Source organism: Nesoenas mayeri, assembly GCF_963082525.1.
Source record: "Nesoenas mayeri genome assembly, chromosome: 2".
NCBI lineage: Eukaryota > Metazoa > Chordata > Aves > Columbiformes > Columbidae > Nesoenas > Nesoenas mayeri.
Window position 1 is genome coordinate 39,474,543 of NC_137543.1, and position 16,977 is coordinate 39,491,519.

The window sequence follows — 16,977 nt, forward strand, 5'->3', positions numbered from 1 at the left end:
GTACAAAAGCTGCATTTCCGAGGAGGTAAAAGCCTTCTCGTTAACAGCTGGGGTCAGCAGCAGTGAAGCAGCAGCAAGTAGCAGGGACTCGCACTGAAGTGGTGCTGCTGGCTGCAGTGTGCTGTACAGAATAGCGTCTCACTCTGATATACTTTCTGTAATGCTCTGTGCAGGGGCTCATTAATTTCCCCTTGTTTTCTTTCATGGTAATCAGAGGAGTAATTATGGTTCCACAGAGAGTTTTCCTTTCTGCCGCTATACCAAGAGCACAGTCCAGGATGAAGCGCTTCTTACTATCAACGTTTGCCAAATTACAGCCTCTCTCTGAAGCCAAATGAGCCAGCCCTTCTTGCTAGTTTTATGCCAAACCAGTTTGAAAAGCCAAACAAGACATGATTTCAAAGGCAGCACTAACCTTTTCATGGGTTTGGGTGAGGCCTCCCGCTCCAGGTTGGAGGATGCGTGCTTTACATGCATGGCATTGTAGGAGGTGTGGGTATACTCGTTTTCATCACTGTAGTCGGGACCGAGTAACGTTCGAGCCCACGTCCCCATGTCATATGGAGGAAGAGTCCCCCCAAATTCAGAGGGCAGGCATTCAGGGTGTATTAGCTGGTGAAGGCTGTTCAGGTTGTTACCATGAAGAAAGATCTTTAACAGATTAAAAAGAAAGTTCAAAGTCATCATCGATTCCTTACTTCATTAAGCACAATAATAACAACACTAATGAGGTGTGGACTGTCATTAGTTGACACTGCAGTTTCAGGTGGGAACTTCTGAAGTGCTCAGGGCTGGCACAGGTGGGCAGGAGGGGGATTAGCTTTGGGATGTGCAGCTGAAGAATTAGGCGGGCACCATAAACACTTCTGAAAATCCTGATTTACTTAGCTTTGGCACATGACACTTTCACTTTCTTTAAGTATTAAATCATGGAAAGTGCAACTCAGGAATAATGACTGATTATTACTACTGTAAGAGGATAAAGAGTTGTATAAAGAACAGTGGGAAGAAAAGGGAGATTGTGGAGCTTACCGAAACATGTGAAGAGTGGGTCCTCAGTGTCTGAGAGGGCAACCCAGCCCTGCACCTTGGGACTGACGTTTCCCAGGGGTGCAGGTCTATGTCCCCACTTCGCACTGATTCAGTGACATTTGTCTCTCGAATCCCTCTTTGCTTTCAGGCTGGTACTACCCTTGTCCTGCCTGCTCAGACACACCCCAGGGTGGGCTCTAGGGCCTTCTGAGGGATGATCCCATAGTTGATAGACTGCAGAGGACAAATGGCCAAGATGACTGCAGGACCTCAGTTCACATGGCTTCCAGTGAGGAAGACTTGCCTCTTCTGCACTGTGAGCAAATAGCCCTCAGACATGGGTAATTTTTTTGTGGAAACAAGTGAGTTACCACCATGTGAAAACAGCCTACTTGCTGAAGGAATGAAATACAAAATTTTACTCCCACAAAAAGAGTTGAGCTGAAGTTCTCCTCACTGCAGGTGACTTCAGCCAGGCCTGATAATCCCTCCACGTTGACAATTCTCTCTATCCCTGAGCACTTCCCGTTAAAATGTATTTACACTTTATTAGTGATAACAACTTTCAAGTCCCTGGCTGAGTTATTGATTCAATTCTGACCATTGCAAACTCTAAATTTTAACAGCAACAGCAATTCTCTGAGGCCATATGAAAAATGCAGAAAGAAAAAGAAGGAAGAAAGCAGGCAGCTACTCAGTTACTCCAGCTCTGGAGCTTCCTACCCTCCCCAGCCCCGTCTAATTACCCTTTTCCTTGTCTTGTCTTTGAGGAACGGTTTGATTAGTGTGTACAGGGCATGGATGTACCAGGGCTGGTTGACAAAATGGACTCCTCCAAAACGGGCAGGAAAGCTGTCCTACAGAAAGAAAGAAAAGGAAAGGAGTTAATAGATGCAGTGCTTTAGCCCAGCAAACAATAGGATGAAAGTCAGAGGAAGAAGTCTGCCTCTTTCCATCTGCAAACGAGCACTGGGAGCAGGGGCAAGAGGAAGATGGAAAAAGAAAGATGCCTGGAAATGTTTGCATTGGTTTCTTCTGTTAGCAGGCGCAGTCCTCTCTCCCCTCTGCACACTAACGCATCACTTGCTGATGATTTAAAGTAGGGTCTCCAGACGCTTCTCTAGAACATTTTTTAACTCCATCAGGGCATCTGACTCAGCTGGGGTGGGAAGAGAGAGGGGGATGATGAGCACTGCTCCCTCGAGGGGAAGCTTTCTAATTTCTCATTGTGCCGCATAAGGCAAACTCTCCGGTTCCCACGCACATGGCTGCACACATCTCACCTTTTCACCCTTTGGCCTCCCTGCCTCCCCCTTGCTAAAATCATCATTACAATGGCTGACCTTTCAGGGTGAGTGAGCAGCATATTATGGCGAGGAGGATGGGTGGGAAATGCTGATAAGTGAAGGTGTAGGGCGAGCGCACCATGACGGCACCATGGAAACTGCCGGAGCCCAGTGCTGGCTGCCAGGCTGTGCACAAACACCCTCAGCATTAGCATGCAGGTAGCGTCCCGACAGGGAAGTGTTTGCAATGGTGTCCTGCTCCGCTCAGCCAGTGCCGCACACTTCATAAAAGAGGAGGTTGCTGGCACGTCTTTAAAGGTTGTTGTATATTGTGATGGGCATTTTGTACCTACATCCTCAACTAACAAATGTCAATCAGGGAAGAGCCTAGGATTTTTTTTGTGTTGTATAAATAGTGAGACGACAGGTGCTCCTGTGTGCAAATACTCTTCCAGAGAGAGGAGGGGTTCCTGTCTCTCCCCTGTGAAGGGAGATCCTGATGAAGCTGTCCTCATCCTGCCTGTGCTACTAACCCCTGCGGCTCAGCATATAAAGACAGAGCATAATCAGGTCTCTTCCTTCAGAGCTTTGGCTTCCAGACTCAGGCAGGTTCATTCCTCCCACAATTAGCACGGGGTATCCTGGGGCTTTCTCTCACCTTCCACCAGAGTATCAGAGATTGAGCACAGCTGGTGAGGATATGTGGTGGATTTGTGAGATGATATGGAAAATCCCTTTATACACCTGCTTGGTATAGCTTCTGTGCCATGTCAAGGTCTAATTGCTTCCCAGATTTAGCACTATGTAGGTGTCCCACCACCTCTTACCACTCAGGGCAGACTGGCAGAATTCTCTATGCTCTTCAGCACTGGCTGTGGATTGCCCTGGCAGTCATCTTAAATCATACTTAAATAACGTTTGTGAGCCGCCACAAGCATTAAGTGATACATTTTTCTTTTGCTTTATAGTGGTGTGAGCTGCTTAAACCTTGAACATATCAGTTTACACAAAATCATTACAAATCTCAATATTTGATACTATGTGCGAGAGCAGTGGGTAGTCAGACCAGCATGCAGGAGGCCAAACAGTGTAACATAACAGGTGATCCCATTTTAATCTCCAGAAAACTATGAACTGAGCTTTTTAAGGATAGCACATGCTCTGTTGAGGTGTTCATTCACTGTAAAGGAGACTGTATTTCCATTTCTGCTGGAATAATCATTAGAGTTTAGGGACACAGCTCTGACTGATATAAACTACTGCAGTGCTGCAGGTTGCAGTGACTTAACTGGGCTGTGCTGAGAAACAGCTGCAGAAAATCTGAGCCCACCTAGAAAAAGCATTGATGAACAGAAGTGTGAAATGAAGGACAAAGTGATTTTCCACCCTACCTAAAATTAGGGTTTAGAGCAGACCAAAGCCAAAAATGCCCATCTCATCCAAAATTCATATATTCAGTTGCTTTCCTCCCACATGGGAATGAAAATATGAAACTTTTCACACAACATTCTAAAAAAATGATATTAAGAAATATTGAAAAGTTTCGTATTTGTCTTTTTTTTAAAAAGAAAATCTGTATTTGTCAAGGCGGCTGCCATCCCACAAGCTGTATCTCTAAGGTAGAAGTTCTGGATTCCTTTGTTTTTTAGGGCTAAGCTGTCACAGCCGTCCCAGATTGTACCATCTCAGCATAGGTCAGTGTAGAAGATACAGTCTGAGTTTTAAGCAAAGGACAGTAAAGAAATGAGAGATGAGAGGCAGAGAAATAACTTTAAGAAACAAAGATTTATACAGACCCGAAAAAGAAAAATTGTTCTGCCTTCTCACTAGAACAAACAGATAATGTTAATCACAATCTTCGGTGAGAAATATCAGTCAGATTTCATTTCCAAGGGGGAACATGGATTTTTTTAGAACATGTCGATCAACTTTAATGATACCACATTACTCAGAAAGGTCTGAATGCTGGGAATTATAGGAACCAGACAGAGGTTTAAACAGGCAGACTGCCCCTGGAAAAGGTTGACTAACAAGAAGTATGTACTTTCCTATACAGAAAATGAGTTTTGTGTTCACTCAACGTAGATTGTTGAGTCCATAAACTAGATTCTATCTGGTACATCAGTAGATTAAGTGTTACAGGAAAGTCCCTCATAACAGGTTTATTTAAAGGCAATTGCTTTCTTTTCATTCTGAAGGTATACTAAAAAATGCACAAAGACCCTTGAAAAGGCAGCATGATGGCCAGGAGAAAAACAACAACCAAAGAACATTTTTTTTGTGTGTAACTTTTTGCCAATTTATGTTCCTTACCCTATTAAGCACAATAAGCTCAAATTGACCTTCATCCCTCAGTCCACCTGCATTTGTAATGCTGTCAATTAGAATAAGGACAAAGACATAATTTTTTTTAAAACCACAGAAATTTGATATGGGAATCATCCAGACACTGTTTGGAACCACAACACACCAATTTTGCAGAAGTCCCTAATTAGAGCAGAGCTGTCTTGGAAAGAAAAGCTCCTGTCTGGAGGTCTGCCTGCACAGTTCCAGGAAGATGTGTGAGACCTTTCCCACACCCCACTTAGTGTTTCTGCTGCTTTCCCTGGGGCAAGGTGAAAGTAGCTGAAATTGATTTTCTGCTAGAGAGCTTTTGCTTTTAGGAATTCTCTTTTAATTTCTCATGTCTTGTGATTCCTTGGGAAGGTGTATTTTATAATGAGGTACATTTTTTGGAGCCTACTGTGAAAAGGACCCTGGCATCATGGAGATTTTCTTAACCTGATGATGAAAAAAAAAAAAAGGAAAAAAACATACCAACAAAAACAATCCTGAGGGTATATTTACATTTTATTCTAATGGCATAAATAAAATATAACACACAGGAATTAGTCTACTTATTTGTGGGCTCTACTGTCATTTTACCTGGAAACCAGGCTAAACATATTAGCATGATGCTCAGAGATGAAATTGCAGAGTCAATAAATACATCCAAGCTGGTGCTGATCTAGTTAACTTGCAACTCAGCAATAGGCAGGAAGAAACAGTGTAAGGGCTCCAGATACCTGTTTGGGCAGCTTGCTCACTCACCAGTTCAGACCAGGTCCTCTTCATTGGGACCTGAAGTGAACTAAAATAAGGGATACATTTAACTGTGCTGCAGTAGCATCTTTCTCAAACTGTAAAGGTAAACCTAGAGACAGAACAGGGTTTTAATTGTCCTTGTTGGCAGAACAAAACTGATGCCATAGATGGGACTTTTCTTTTGCCTGATTTGTCTTTTTTAAACTGGATATATATTTTTCTTTACTGTTTTCAGTTATTCCCATCCATGTCATGACCAAAGAAGAGAAAGAAATGAACACTTGAGTGCAACAGTGGAGCTGCCACAGACACCCCAGAATTCATACAGGCCTCAATACATCTTTCATTTCAGATTGGAGAAGTGTCTCCAAGACTGCAGATCAGAAGAAAACATTACAGACATCATTGTTTCCCTTCTCAGACCTCCTATGCAGGGAAATCTCTGAGCTGAAATAAACCTGGGACTGAAAACCCTCGGTACATAATGTTCCACTAAATAGCCTGGGAGCGATAGCTATGATGTGAATGAGAGACAATTTTTCACTATTTCTGCCTGTTCTTGCCTTCACAACATCTATTGCTTTTGGCATGAGTATGCATCAAAAAGCTTTTACTGTGTTGTTGTTCTGAAATGCCTGAAAGCTAAAAATCAAGCTGATCTTCCAGCATCTCCTCACACCAAAGTGTGGCAGAAAAGCAAAACAATCTTTGGAATACCAAGACTGGAATGAATCCAACCTGATGCTCAGGGCCAGTCTTTCTGAACTGTGTGAATTGGCTTCATAGACCAATGACCTGAGCTCAAAATATGAATTATAGCCTATTTCTAGGTTACAGGAATCTGAATTTTGAACATTTTTAAAATGGGTTCCTAAGTTCTACCCTTTGCAATCAGAAAAGCAAATACACATCTGGCAATCCAAATGCACTTTAATCTAGATCATACTTGTCAGTTTATGGTAAATCAAAATATAATCTCCTTTGAAAGAAAATAATTTCCCATAGATTCAGGAAGATGTCAATCATAAACGAAACTGTTTAAACCAAAAGGTCATTTAAACTGAGGATAAAAACAGAGTCTTCATGCCTGTGCACTTACGTAATCAGTCCCCATGGTGGATTAGAGCTCCCACAGACCATATTAATAGTTCAGGGATATTTTATTAATAGTTCTGTGATAGCTCCTCCACGAAGAGTTTCTGTGAGTGTGTAATTTTAATTGACTGGCACGATAAGGAAGGAGGCTTTCCGCTCTCCAGCCTCAGATCCAAATTTAGCCTCTGAAAGAGTGACAGTGTTTGAAAGTTGCTATTCCCTGATTTTATGACTTTTTCAGATATTGGATAGGTTGTGTCTTTAGAAAGCACCTTCCTGAGCGAGTTGGAATGGATGCCACGTAACGCCCTTGGTGCGGACAGAACAGGCTGCCCTACAGCACGTGCCAGGGGAGAAGGCAAAGCGTTACCCCCATCACTGCAGCTTCAGCTTCTAATTTTAACGCAGCTCCTGAGAGATCAATGCTTAGTTCCAGGAAACCCCACAGGCAGGAGTTGGTGGGAGGTAGTGGCAGTGCTGGGGGACTGTGGGGACCCCAAATTCGGGCTGCTCCCACGCCTCTCTGAGTGGTCCCTGAGGCTGCAGGAGCCAGGGATGCTCCACTCGCTTGCTGTGGTGCCTGTTCTGAGCCTGGGCGCGTTTCAAACCTCCGTCTGGACAAGCTGCTCATCTTTCCGTTATCTCTTTTCCTCCCCTGTGTTTTTGAAGAGACAGGAATGCAAAATTAATGTTGCTGGTGGCAATAATTGCAAACTCGTTTGCTCCTACCTTGGCATGCCCTCAGAGTACACAGGGCTTGGAAATAGCTGCAGAGTAGGGGAAAACCATTTTAAAAAATACATTAATGCTAGCAGTATGTCAGTCTGGACCTGCTCAATTGTGACTGTAAAAGGAATTTTAGCAATCAGGAAAGAAACATTGATTTGGGGTAAGCTGTGACTGCAACTGCTCACACCAAAACACCCTCATTTCTTTGAAGGATACAATAGCAAAGGACTGGAGAAAAATCACAGGAAAATATGAGTGCTTGGTTTATTTTTATACCACATACCCACATACGTAGATGAGTACAGTCTGAAGTACTGCTGTCAGGGAAATGGAAAAGAAAAATGAACATTGGGATGCATTCTTCTAGACATTTTTTGTTGTTTGTTATCTCTACTGCTACGCTTGATAACTTTTAAAATTCAGTTATTAGCAGTGGGTTTCTCCCAGTCATTTTTGCACATTAGTGAGGTCCTACAGAGCATCTGTTCATGGGTGTTGGCAGATGGCACCAGTAAATCAGGCTATAGAACATGGATTTGCTCAGTAAACTTTGATTTGTCATGATAGAATCATGTTGTCATATCATCTGGTCTAACAAAATAACTTATAACCTTGGGGCAAAAGCGGGATTTCTTCACTATCTTTTTAGAAGGACCCCTTTGCTGAACCAGCTCAGAATAATCTAGGAACATAAAATTTCTCAGAAGTGGTGGCTCTGCTGGACTGACACCACAGTCTGGTGCTGCCATTTTGCTTAGCATGTACTCGTGTTGATTTCAATGTGTCTCACACACTTAAGGTGAAGACTGAGGCTCGCACCAGGAAAAAAAGAAAAAGATTAATAAATGATATCACCAGAGAAACAGCGAGTTCATTCAGAGGCTCAGTTGAGGAGGTACACAGAGAAGAATTCAAAAGGTCATTAAAAAATAATAACACAAAGAGCAATGACACAATTATTTGGAAGCAGCCCACGCTTGTGTGCCACTGGAGTATCACAGTTTGCTCTAGATTAGGTCAGATTAGGCAATGCCAGACCAGGGAGCTTCTGGCGGAGCAGGAAGAGTGGCAGGCACACTCTGAGCTAAGGAGGGGTAGATTGGGTCACAGGAGCAGGTGGCACATGAGAAGGGATGTGAATTTGCCAGAGGCTTTTTTTAGACCAAGTTTAGGAATTTGCTATGATCTTTGCAGCCATTTCTAGCAAACCAGGCTAAATTGTCTCCAATGTCCTGATTTTTGTTGTAAACTGTAGCTCAGAAACTCTTTCATAACCAGCTCTCTATAAGTGAGGGCGACTGCAAGCTGAGTCGCTTCTATTCCTGTATCTCACTGCACATGAACGTCTGAAATTTGCTGTGCGGGAAGGAAAAAACAGCAGGAAGATCATCAAAGCTGAAAATCATTTAAGGCTTAATTAGAAGCTGCACAAATGTGCTGGGCACACTGCAAGCCTGGCCTGGAGGCTTGCTGGACGAAGGTGGTGCTGGCTGGAGTGTTTGACCACAAGTCAGCTGTGATGCTTTGCTCTACATGGGCTACCAAGCCCTTGGCTGGCTGTGACCTACGAGCTTTGGTTGCTCACTCAAAATCATCAGGACTTTCTCAGTTGGACTAGATGATCTCCAGAGGTCCCTTCCAACCCTAAGCATTCTGTGATTCTGTGTGAAGCAAAACGGCCACCACCAGAATAAGCACATCCAACAAAGAAAGAAAAAGTCAGCATTAAGACATCTTTAAGGAAAGACAACGCTAACTTCCTTCCATCTGGAAGAGAATACACCCAGGAGCACTGGGGTTAAAAAGTTTGGCATGGAAGACTTGACCCCCAAAATGTTCTATTTTTAATATACACTTTTTTTGAAAAAGAATAACTTTTTTTTTATTATTATTTTTTAAGTAATTTTCAAAAGTTAAGCTCTAAACAAAATTAATTAGTGCTATTAACCACTGTAGCCAAAAATCTGCAATTTTCCTTGGCTGACCTGATTTAAACCTTTCTCCCTGGCTATTTGTATTTCCACAAACAGGCCTTGCACCCATCCTGAAAGGAAAACACAAGAAGTGAAGGAGTTACGACAGACAAGAAGATGATACCAAGGCAAGTCCACTAGTATTTAAAAAACTGTTGAAAGGAGACAGTCTAGTGCATGCCAGTCCTGAAAAGGACAAAGTACAGCACCTTAATTCTCTTCCAACACTGGGATTTTAAACAAAAAACTCTGTACAAAGACTGCCTCTTTAGATAAACATTGTTATGCTGAGAATTTACATCATATATGTAAAACACTTATTTTATATTTTCTTCACGTCACCACTTGCTCTATCTATGCATCTGTGCCCTGACAAAATAGCCCTGTGTCTGAGTGAGGGGGCAATGAAGGCCAAACTGTCAGGGTGAGGACAAATGCCCACAGCATTAGTTAAAGTCAGTCAAAGAAAAGCAATTAAAAAAGGTCTTGTGGCACTTGCCTTTCTTCTCCTGAGACCTATTGACTTTGCAGAAAAGCTTTCCATCTTGCCTATGAAAGTGCCGAGGTGTTACACAGGAATCATACAGTCCTATTACACTTGGGTTGTGATTGAAAGCTGATGATGGAGAAAAGGGGATTTTGTTATTTATAGTGCTAGGCAACGTATTTGGCGCTGAACAGAAATCTGCTGTAGCTTGGCTTGAACAAAGCCTAGAATCATCTTAAACCTTTTGCATGTGCATTCACATATAGAGCGGCGTGTAAAGGAGATTATAAACTATCATTGTGATGAGATTATAACCTAGCACAGGTCAGAAAAAAATGATGAAGCAGGTTTTTTATTGGTGTTTGCTGACTGACTGAAATGAAGCATTTAATGGAGGTCATTCCTTTTCCAGTAAATTTCTCTGCATCTTGCAAGAAGTTAGGAAAATCCTCCACATTGACTTCTTCATAGAGCTCCTTGAAGGTACCATAGGCTTCTAGCACCCATTTTCTTAAGGCTATCTGCTAAGCACAAGCTAGATTCCAATCTTATTTCACTAAGAATCTTGGGGTTTGTGGCCTATATTATTGAACATATTCATCAATTATTTGGATGAGGGAATAGAGTGTACTATAAGCAAGTTTGCTAAAGACACCAAGCTGGGAGGAGTGGCTGACACACCAGAAGGCTGTGCTGCCATCCAGTGAGACCTGGACAGGCTGGAGAGTTGGGCAGGGAAAAATTTAATGAAATATAACAAGGGACAGTGTAGAGTCCTGCATCTGTGTAGGAACAATCCCAGGTTCCAGTATAAGTTGAGGAAAGACCTATTAGAGAGCAGTGTAGGGGAAAGGGACCTGGGGGTCCTGGTAGACAACAGGATGACCATGAGCCAGCACTGTGCCCTTGTGGCCAGGAAGACCAATGGCATCCTGGGGTGTATTAGAAGTGGGCTGGTTAGTAGGTCAAGAGAGGTTCTCCTGCCCCTCTACTCTGCCCTGGTGAGACCACATCTGGAATATTGTGTCCAGTTCTGGGCCCCTCAGTTCCAGAAGGACAGGGAACTGCTGGAGAGAGTCCAGTGCAGGGAGTGGAGCATCTCCCTTATGAGGAAAGGCTGAGGGAGCTGGGGCTCTTTAGCTTGGAGGAGACTGAGGGGTGACCTCATTAATGTTTACAGATATATAAAGGGTGAGTGTCACAAGGATGGAGCCAGACTCTTCTTGGTGACAACCAATGATAGGACAAGGGGTAATGGGTACAAACTGGAACAAAAAAGGTTCCACTTAAATTTGAGAAGAAACTTCTTCTCAGTAAGGGTGACAGAATACTGGAACAGGCTGCCTAGGGATGTTGTGGAGTCTCCTACTCTGGAGGCATTCAAGACCTGCCTGGACGCCTTCCTGTGTAACCTCATCTAGGTGTTCCTGCTCCGGCGGGGGGATTGGACTAGATGATCTTTTGAGGTCCCTTCCAATCCCTAACATTCTGTGATTCTGTGAATTTGTTTTGGATTGGAACCTCATTTTAAAATGGAAGGTTTTCCTTCACCTAGCCCTTGTACAAACCCTTTTTAAAACAATTTTTGTGGCCTCTGTCATCCTCAACAAATGTCCCCTGATGAGTGGTCTTGTGTTAAAGATATTTTTTCAATTTTTTTTTCTCTTTCACAGAGGGGAGGGAGAGAAAGAGAGAGGTTGAGTGGGTGAGAAAACCCTGTGACATGCTAATATTTTGTTTTTAAAGGCAGTCAAAATGCTAAATGCCTGTGCAATGGTGGAAACCCAGCTCCAGGGGGATTCAAAAAGAGACAACTGATGCTGCACTGAATAAACACCAGACAGCTGTAACACCTTTGCTTCATGTACAAGCTCTTGTTCTTCAAAACAATAGGAGCCTAGGGAAAAAAATCGCGTGTGATTTGCATGATTCAATCTCTGTCCTTGTTCTAATATCTCAGTGAGATTGCTTAGCTTTCTTGACCTTCCATGCTGAAGGGAAACTTGTTTCACGTATCTGTTTTTCACAAAGTCCCACATAGTCACAGCATTGATTTGACAGGAGCAGACAAACATGTCAAGTCTGCAATAAAATATCATCTCTTTGTGTCTGCCCTTTTATGATCTCTTTTTTTTTTTTTTTTAATAATGGATCAGTGTCTTGGTAATGAGAAACCTGACCATAATTGAAAGTCCTTGAAATAAGTTTGGAGAAAAAAAAAATACAAGTAATACTAAAAATACATGTGGAAAGATGTAAAGATATATTGTGGAAAACATATTTTTAGGAAAGTTGTTTCTACAGTGACAGACAGCAATTTAAGTTTCATGACATTTTCTACACCCTGCATTTAAGAAACAAGTTACAAAGACCATTTTGCACTGAAGAGCCTTGTGCTGTGCACTCCAGAGAACACACTGATGTTTTTCCCATGATTGTAAAAATAGGCATTGCTCATGGCACCACCAATAACTAAGATTGTGATGCTCCATTTGCTATTTGTTATAACTTTGCCAGAGTTCTACATCTTGGGCCTGAAAGTTTCAACAAGGAGACAAACATATTTTTATGGGGACAGTTTTGGGGGTTGAATGGTGGGGGTGAGGAAGTGATTTGACTGTTTCTCAATGGGCTTAGGGGGAAAAAAATATTGTATTCTGCATTTCAAAAATATTCCTATGATTACTGGAGGGTGGAGATTTAAAGCTCAAAGCCTTTGGGGCATAGACCCAACCTTTCACATAAGGTTTTCCAAGAGCACCTGGTTTCACTGGCACAACAATTACAGCTCCCTGTGTGCTTATGCCAGAACTCATACAGGGCAGTCTGGAGGTTGAGATCTTTTGTAACCTGGACTAGTCATCGTGATACCCTCTTGCCTTAAAAGCTATGATCAGTCAAAATCGTTACCGTTCATTAGCTGTGTTCTCTCAACAGAGCAGCTGCAGCCCCAGCCCGCGGGTGGGAGGCAGAGCTCTCCCTGCAGTGGCTGCTCCTGGAGGTGTCGTGAAACACAGGTGGAGTGAGGGCCTCCTGAACCTATACTTTGATACTGGGATTTTGCCTTTTTTAAGTACGTGACTTTGCCATTTTAATATTCTTTTTGTGCTGTGTTCACCACCTAAAGCAATGTTAGACAACAGCCAGTGTTGCTCATCACATAATCACTCAGAATCAGGGCTTTTATCACTCTGGCAGCATTAAATGCTGCATAAACTTTGTATTCTTTTCTTACACAAAATACACGCTTATACTCTCTGCAACAGCTCTTTCATTTCCACAGCACAGCTTCCCTTCAGTTCACACTTCTTATTCACTACCTTGCTTTACTGTAGTCTTAACTCTAACTTCAAAACAACTTTAAAAGATAACGGCAGGAAAATTATTTCTGCTCTCTGTGTAGGTGCAAGGAAAGCAGGGCCCTAATCAGTGCAGCTTCCCAGCCTTTTCATTATCATCAGCCAAGCACAGATATTAGACTGCAGGGATAATTCCAGGACACATTTTCAGTCCTTTGACCTCTTCTGTATTATCAGCTGCTCCCACTACAGTCTCCAAACAAGAGGAGTCTGAGGGTCACCAGTTAAGGTTACTGCCCATGTAGCACTTGCACTTCCTACCCAAAAAGGTTATTCTTAATTGTGTTTTCAGGCAGCACACTCAGTCTGCAAGCTAATGACTCCTCCATTCTCCTGTTCTACTGCTAAAAATTTGTTCTGATTATTTTTTTAATGCCAAGAGCAGAAAAAGAAAAGACTTCTCTGAATTTGCTAAAACTACAGCTAGCAGGAAGATGTGACCCTATTTCTCACCCACCTCAGATTAAAAAGCCATACAAAATTTCCTCCTCCCCTCTCTTCTCATATTGGATTAAAGTCACACATTAAGTACTGCTACCTGAAGTCTTAAGTGAATTAGACTTTTTCCACCCAGAGGCTTGGACTATGCTGTGTCATATCCCTGGAGGTCATTAAATTTGCTGGGTAGATACAGGGCAGTCAGTCTGTACCTTCTCCTTTGAAGACTTCCCATCAAGAACTCTTTCCACCTGAAGGCATTCAGCAGCATATCCTCCCTGTTAACTCCAAGCGTTTTATTACTGCTCCCTGCCTGAATATCAGCATTTGCAAATTAGTGGGTGTCGTTTACCTTGAGTTTAGCAGGCATTAGGCACGGTGGCTCATGCTATCCCTCTAGCAAATTGGAGAGATTTTCTTTGAAAAGGTGGAATAGAATGTGACTGAAAAATTGATGAGATTGCTGAGATTCAAGTGTTGAGATCAGAGGTACAAAGTCTGCCTCATAGTCATTTACTAATGCTTTTTATGGCACTGAATGCCTAGAAAGTAGCTTTGCGGAAAGGGACATGGGCATCCTGGTGAGCAAACTGACCATGAATGAGCAGTGTATTTGTACGGCAAAGGTGGCTAAACTAGACTGCACTAACAAGTGCATAACCAGTGGGTGAGGGAGGTGATCCTTCCCCTCAGCACCTGTGAGGCCACATCTGGAGTGCTGTGTCCATTTCTGGGCTCCCTACTGCAGGAGAGGCTGATGTACTGGAGTGAGCCCATCAGGAGCTGCTGAAATGGTCGGGGACTGGAACATGTGGCACAAAAGGAGATGCTCAGATAAAAGGGTCTGTTCAGCTCACAGAGGAGGAGGCTACAGGAGAATCTTGCTGCTCCCTGCAACTAATTGATGGGCACCTACAGAGCCAGCCAGACTTTCCTCAGTGAGAAAAGACAAGGTAATTGACATGAGTTGCAGTTGTGGTGGAAAGCCAAACCACATATTAGGAAAAGGTTTCATCACGGGTAGTCAAACACAGGAACACATTTCCTGGAGAGGCTGTGAAAACCCCATCTTAAGAAATGTTCATATCTCAGTTGGAAAAGACCTTGAGCAACCTTATCAAAACTCAAAGCTGGATCTCACTTCAGAATTTGCCCTACTTTAAGCCATGAATGGGATCAGATGATTTTTGGAGATACCTTCCAACCTTAACTATCCCATGATTCTGTGGTATTTTACATGTGTGGGTATGTGTGCATCCAGAATTGTCAGACCATTTCTGCTCTGTAATTTACTTCGTCATGTTCTACACTTATTACTGACTTATCTCTGGTTACTCAGGGCTTTTGTTTGCAGTTTCCATTGAAAGCTGAAGCTTTTATCATCTTTAAAATATGCCACAGAATTTATTATGGACTAATGGATAGGAAGGTAAGGCTTATTTATGATATGCTTTGCCGCAAAACCTATATTATGGGCATAAATGACAGCAATAAACAAAATAAAATGATCTCTTCAGACCAGGGGAAAATCTATATCACTAACTCTCTGCATTGAACGGTTGTTCCAAGAATGAAGGATTTACCTGTTGTCAGGAATGTGCTGGGTGAACAGAAGTCATCAGAAAAGCTGCATTCCCTATTAACTGGTACAGTATTTCACACACGCTGCAATACATTTTAATCCCACTTACGTCCATCAACTTAATTAGAACCCCAACTATTATTGAAATCTATAACTGACACAGAAAGGTATCAAAGCTTAGAAAAGAGTGTTCATTTATGTTCACTGGACAGCTTTCCGGTAGTGATAGGCTTTTTCTGGTAGGAAATAAACAATTTTTGCTGGAAATCCAGTGATGTAGAGAACACTTGGAGACTGCAACCAATTACAACATAGTCTTCATGCATTAATGAGGAGTTAATAGTACTGCTGTGAATGTATTGCAGATGCTTGACCTAGGGTTCTTGGTTTTTGTTTTTCTTTTGACAATGACACAGCTTTATAATATATATACAGTAGTGTGCATGTACAGTACATCTTTGCACAAAAATTCAAGATAAGGCCCACTGACAACACTCTTATAATGCTGAGGTTACATTACTATCTTGCTTCCCCACTTCTATTCGGGGACAGTCTGGTTGGGGAAGCCAAGTCACTGCTTATTGGTATCATCCTCTCCAAAATCTAAAGACCAAACCGTTAGCAAGCTTCCTTCTTTTTTCCCCTCCAATTCTCTGCTCCAGGCACTATATTATTTCAATTTGGATTATGAAACAAACCTTAGGCACCCTGCTGGTTGATTTGTGAAGGGGTTCAGGTTATGAAAGCCTGCTCAGTGTGAAGTCTGTCACTGAACACAGCAAATTCTTCACTCAAGGTGATTATTGAACAACAAATTTTCCCAAGAATAAGCAGCAAGGAAATATCCTAAATAGAAAAATAGAGAAGTTAAACACCTTGCGAATACAAAAATGCTTTCAGACTACAGAAGATAACTGAAATTGCTTGCTAGTACTTCAGTCTGTATTCATAAGACACAAGTGCCACTGGAAAGGTAGCTTGATTTCTGACAGAGTAGGTCTGAAGCACCTTGATTGTTAAAAATGTTTCCCCATTAAGTCAGGCAAAGGAGGCTAATTATGAAAAATTATTACAGCAATCCGAAGACTACTCTCCAGGTAAAGCGAAACATGTCAGACGTATGTTTTTAAACTGATGTTACAAAGAAAGTGGTAAAAATAAAATTATGTTTGTGATTGATAGAAAGATAAGGAAAAGTTATTCAATTTCTGGAATCAAATTCAGTTTCTGATAAGATCACAGTTAGATTCTGAGAAAAATAATTCAAGGAAGTGTCTACTAAATACACAGAATCAACTTATGCCAAAGCAATGAGACATTTCTAAAGCAAGAACGTGGCTGGAGTTTAAGGAGGTTAGATGTTGCTTTGATGCTGTGGACGTGAAAAGAAACCCACAATGTGTCTGTAAATGAGATTGAAGCAGGAAAGCATAATGCTGTCAGTGTGGGAGTCCAAATAATCCAAGCCTCTGAGAAACTCAGAGTGAACAAACAACTCATGCAAGAAAATACCTGCCATTTGTAAAAGGATCGCAGCACTACACAGGCATTTGCAATCATCAGCAGAGATCTGTAGAGGAAGAAAGCAGACTTCTTCACAGTAGTGATGGAAAACAGCCTGGTAGAAAGTAAATAGACTATCCACCTGGAGGCCCATGGGACATGGAGTGATTTTCTTTCATGTTAGGTGTACTAAAGACACCAATATCAACGAAGACAAGTCACTGGTGGTAGGAGTCAATGAAACTCTGGTCTTATAGAGGTAAACTTTATTCCATTAAAGAATTAAGTCAGTGTTTGGATAAAGAAAAATATTGAATAATATGGCAAAGTTAAAATTTGTAATAATTTCAGGAAAGAAAAGGTATGTTTATTATTGAGATAAAAATATGCCAACTTCTGGATCTCAGAG

The 16,977-nt window shown here is 42.1% G+C and overlaps 1 protein-coding gene across 1 annotated transcript in view; it reads right to left on the bottom strand.

Annotated features, from left to right (window-relative positions):
* CLVS1 (clavesin 1) overlaps nt 1–16,977 on the bottom strand; it is a gene marked incomplete at both ends in the record, with an annotated part of 92,413 nt that overhangs the window by 16,403 nt on the left and 59,033 nt on the right. Inside the window, 2 exons of the mRNA XM_080339974.1 lie at nt 416–651; nt 1,779–1,889. Of these exons, the coding sequence (XP_080196100.1) occupies nt 416–651; nt 1,779–1,889 (347 nt within the window). The remainder of the gene's footprint in view (nt 1–415; nt 652–1,778; nt 1,890–16,977) is intronic.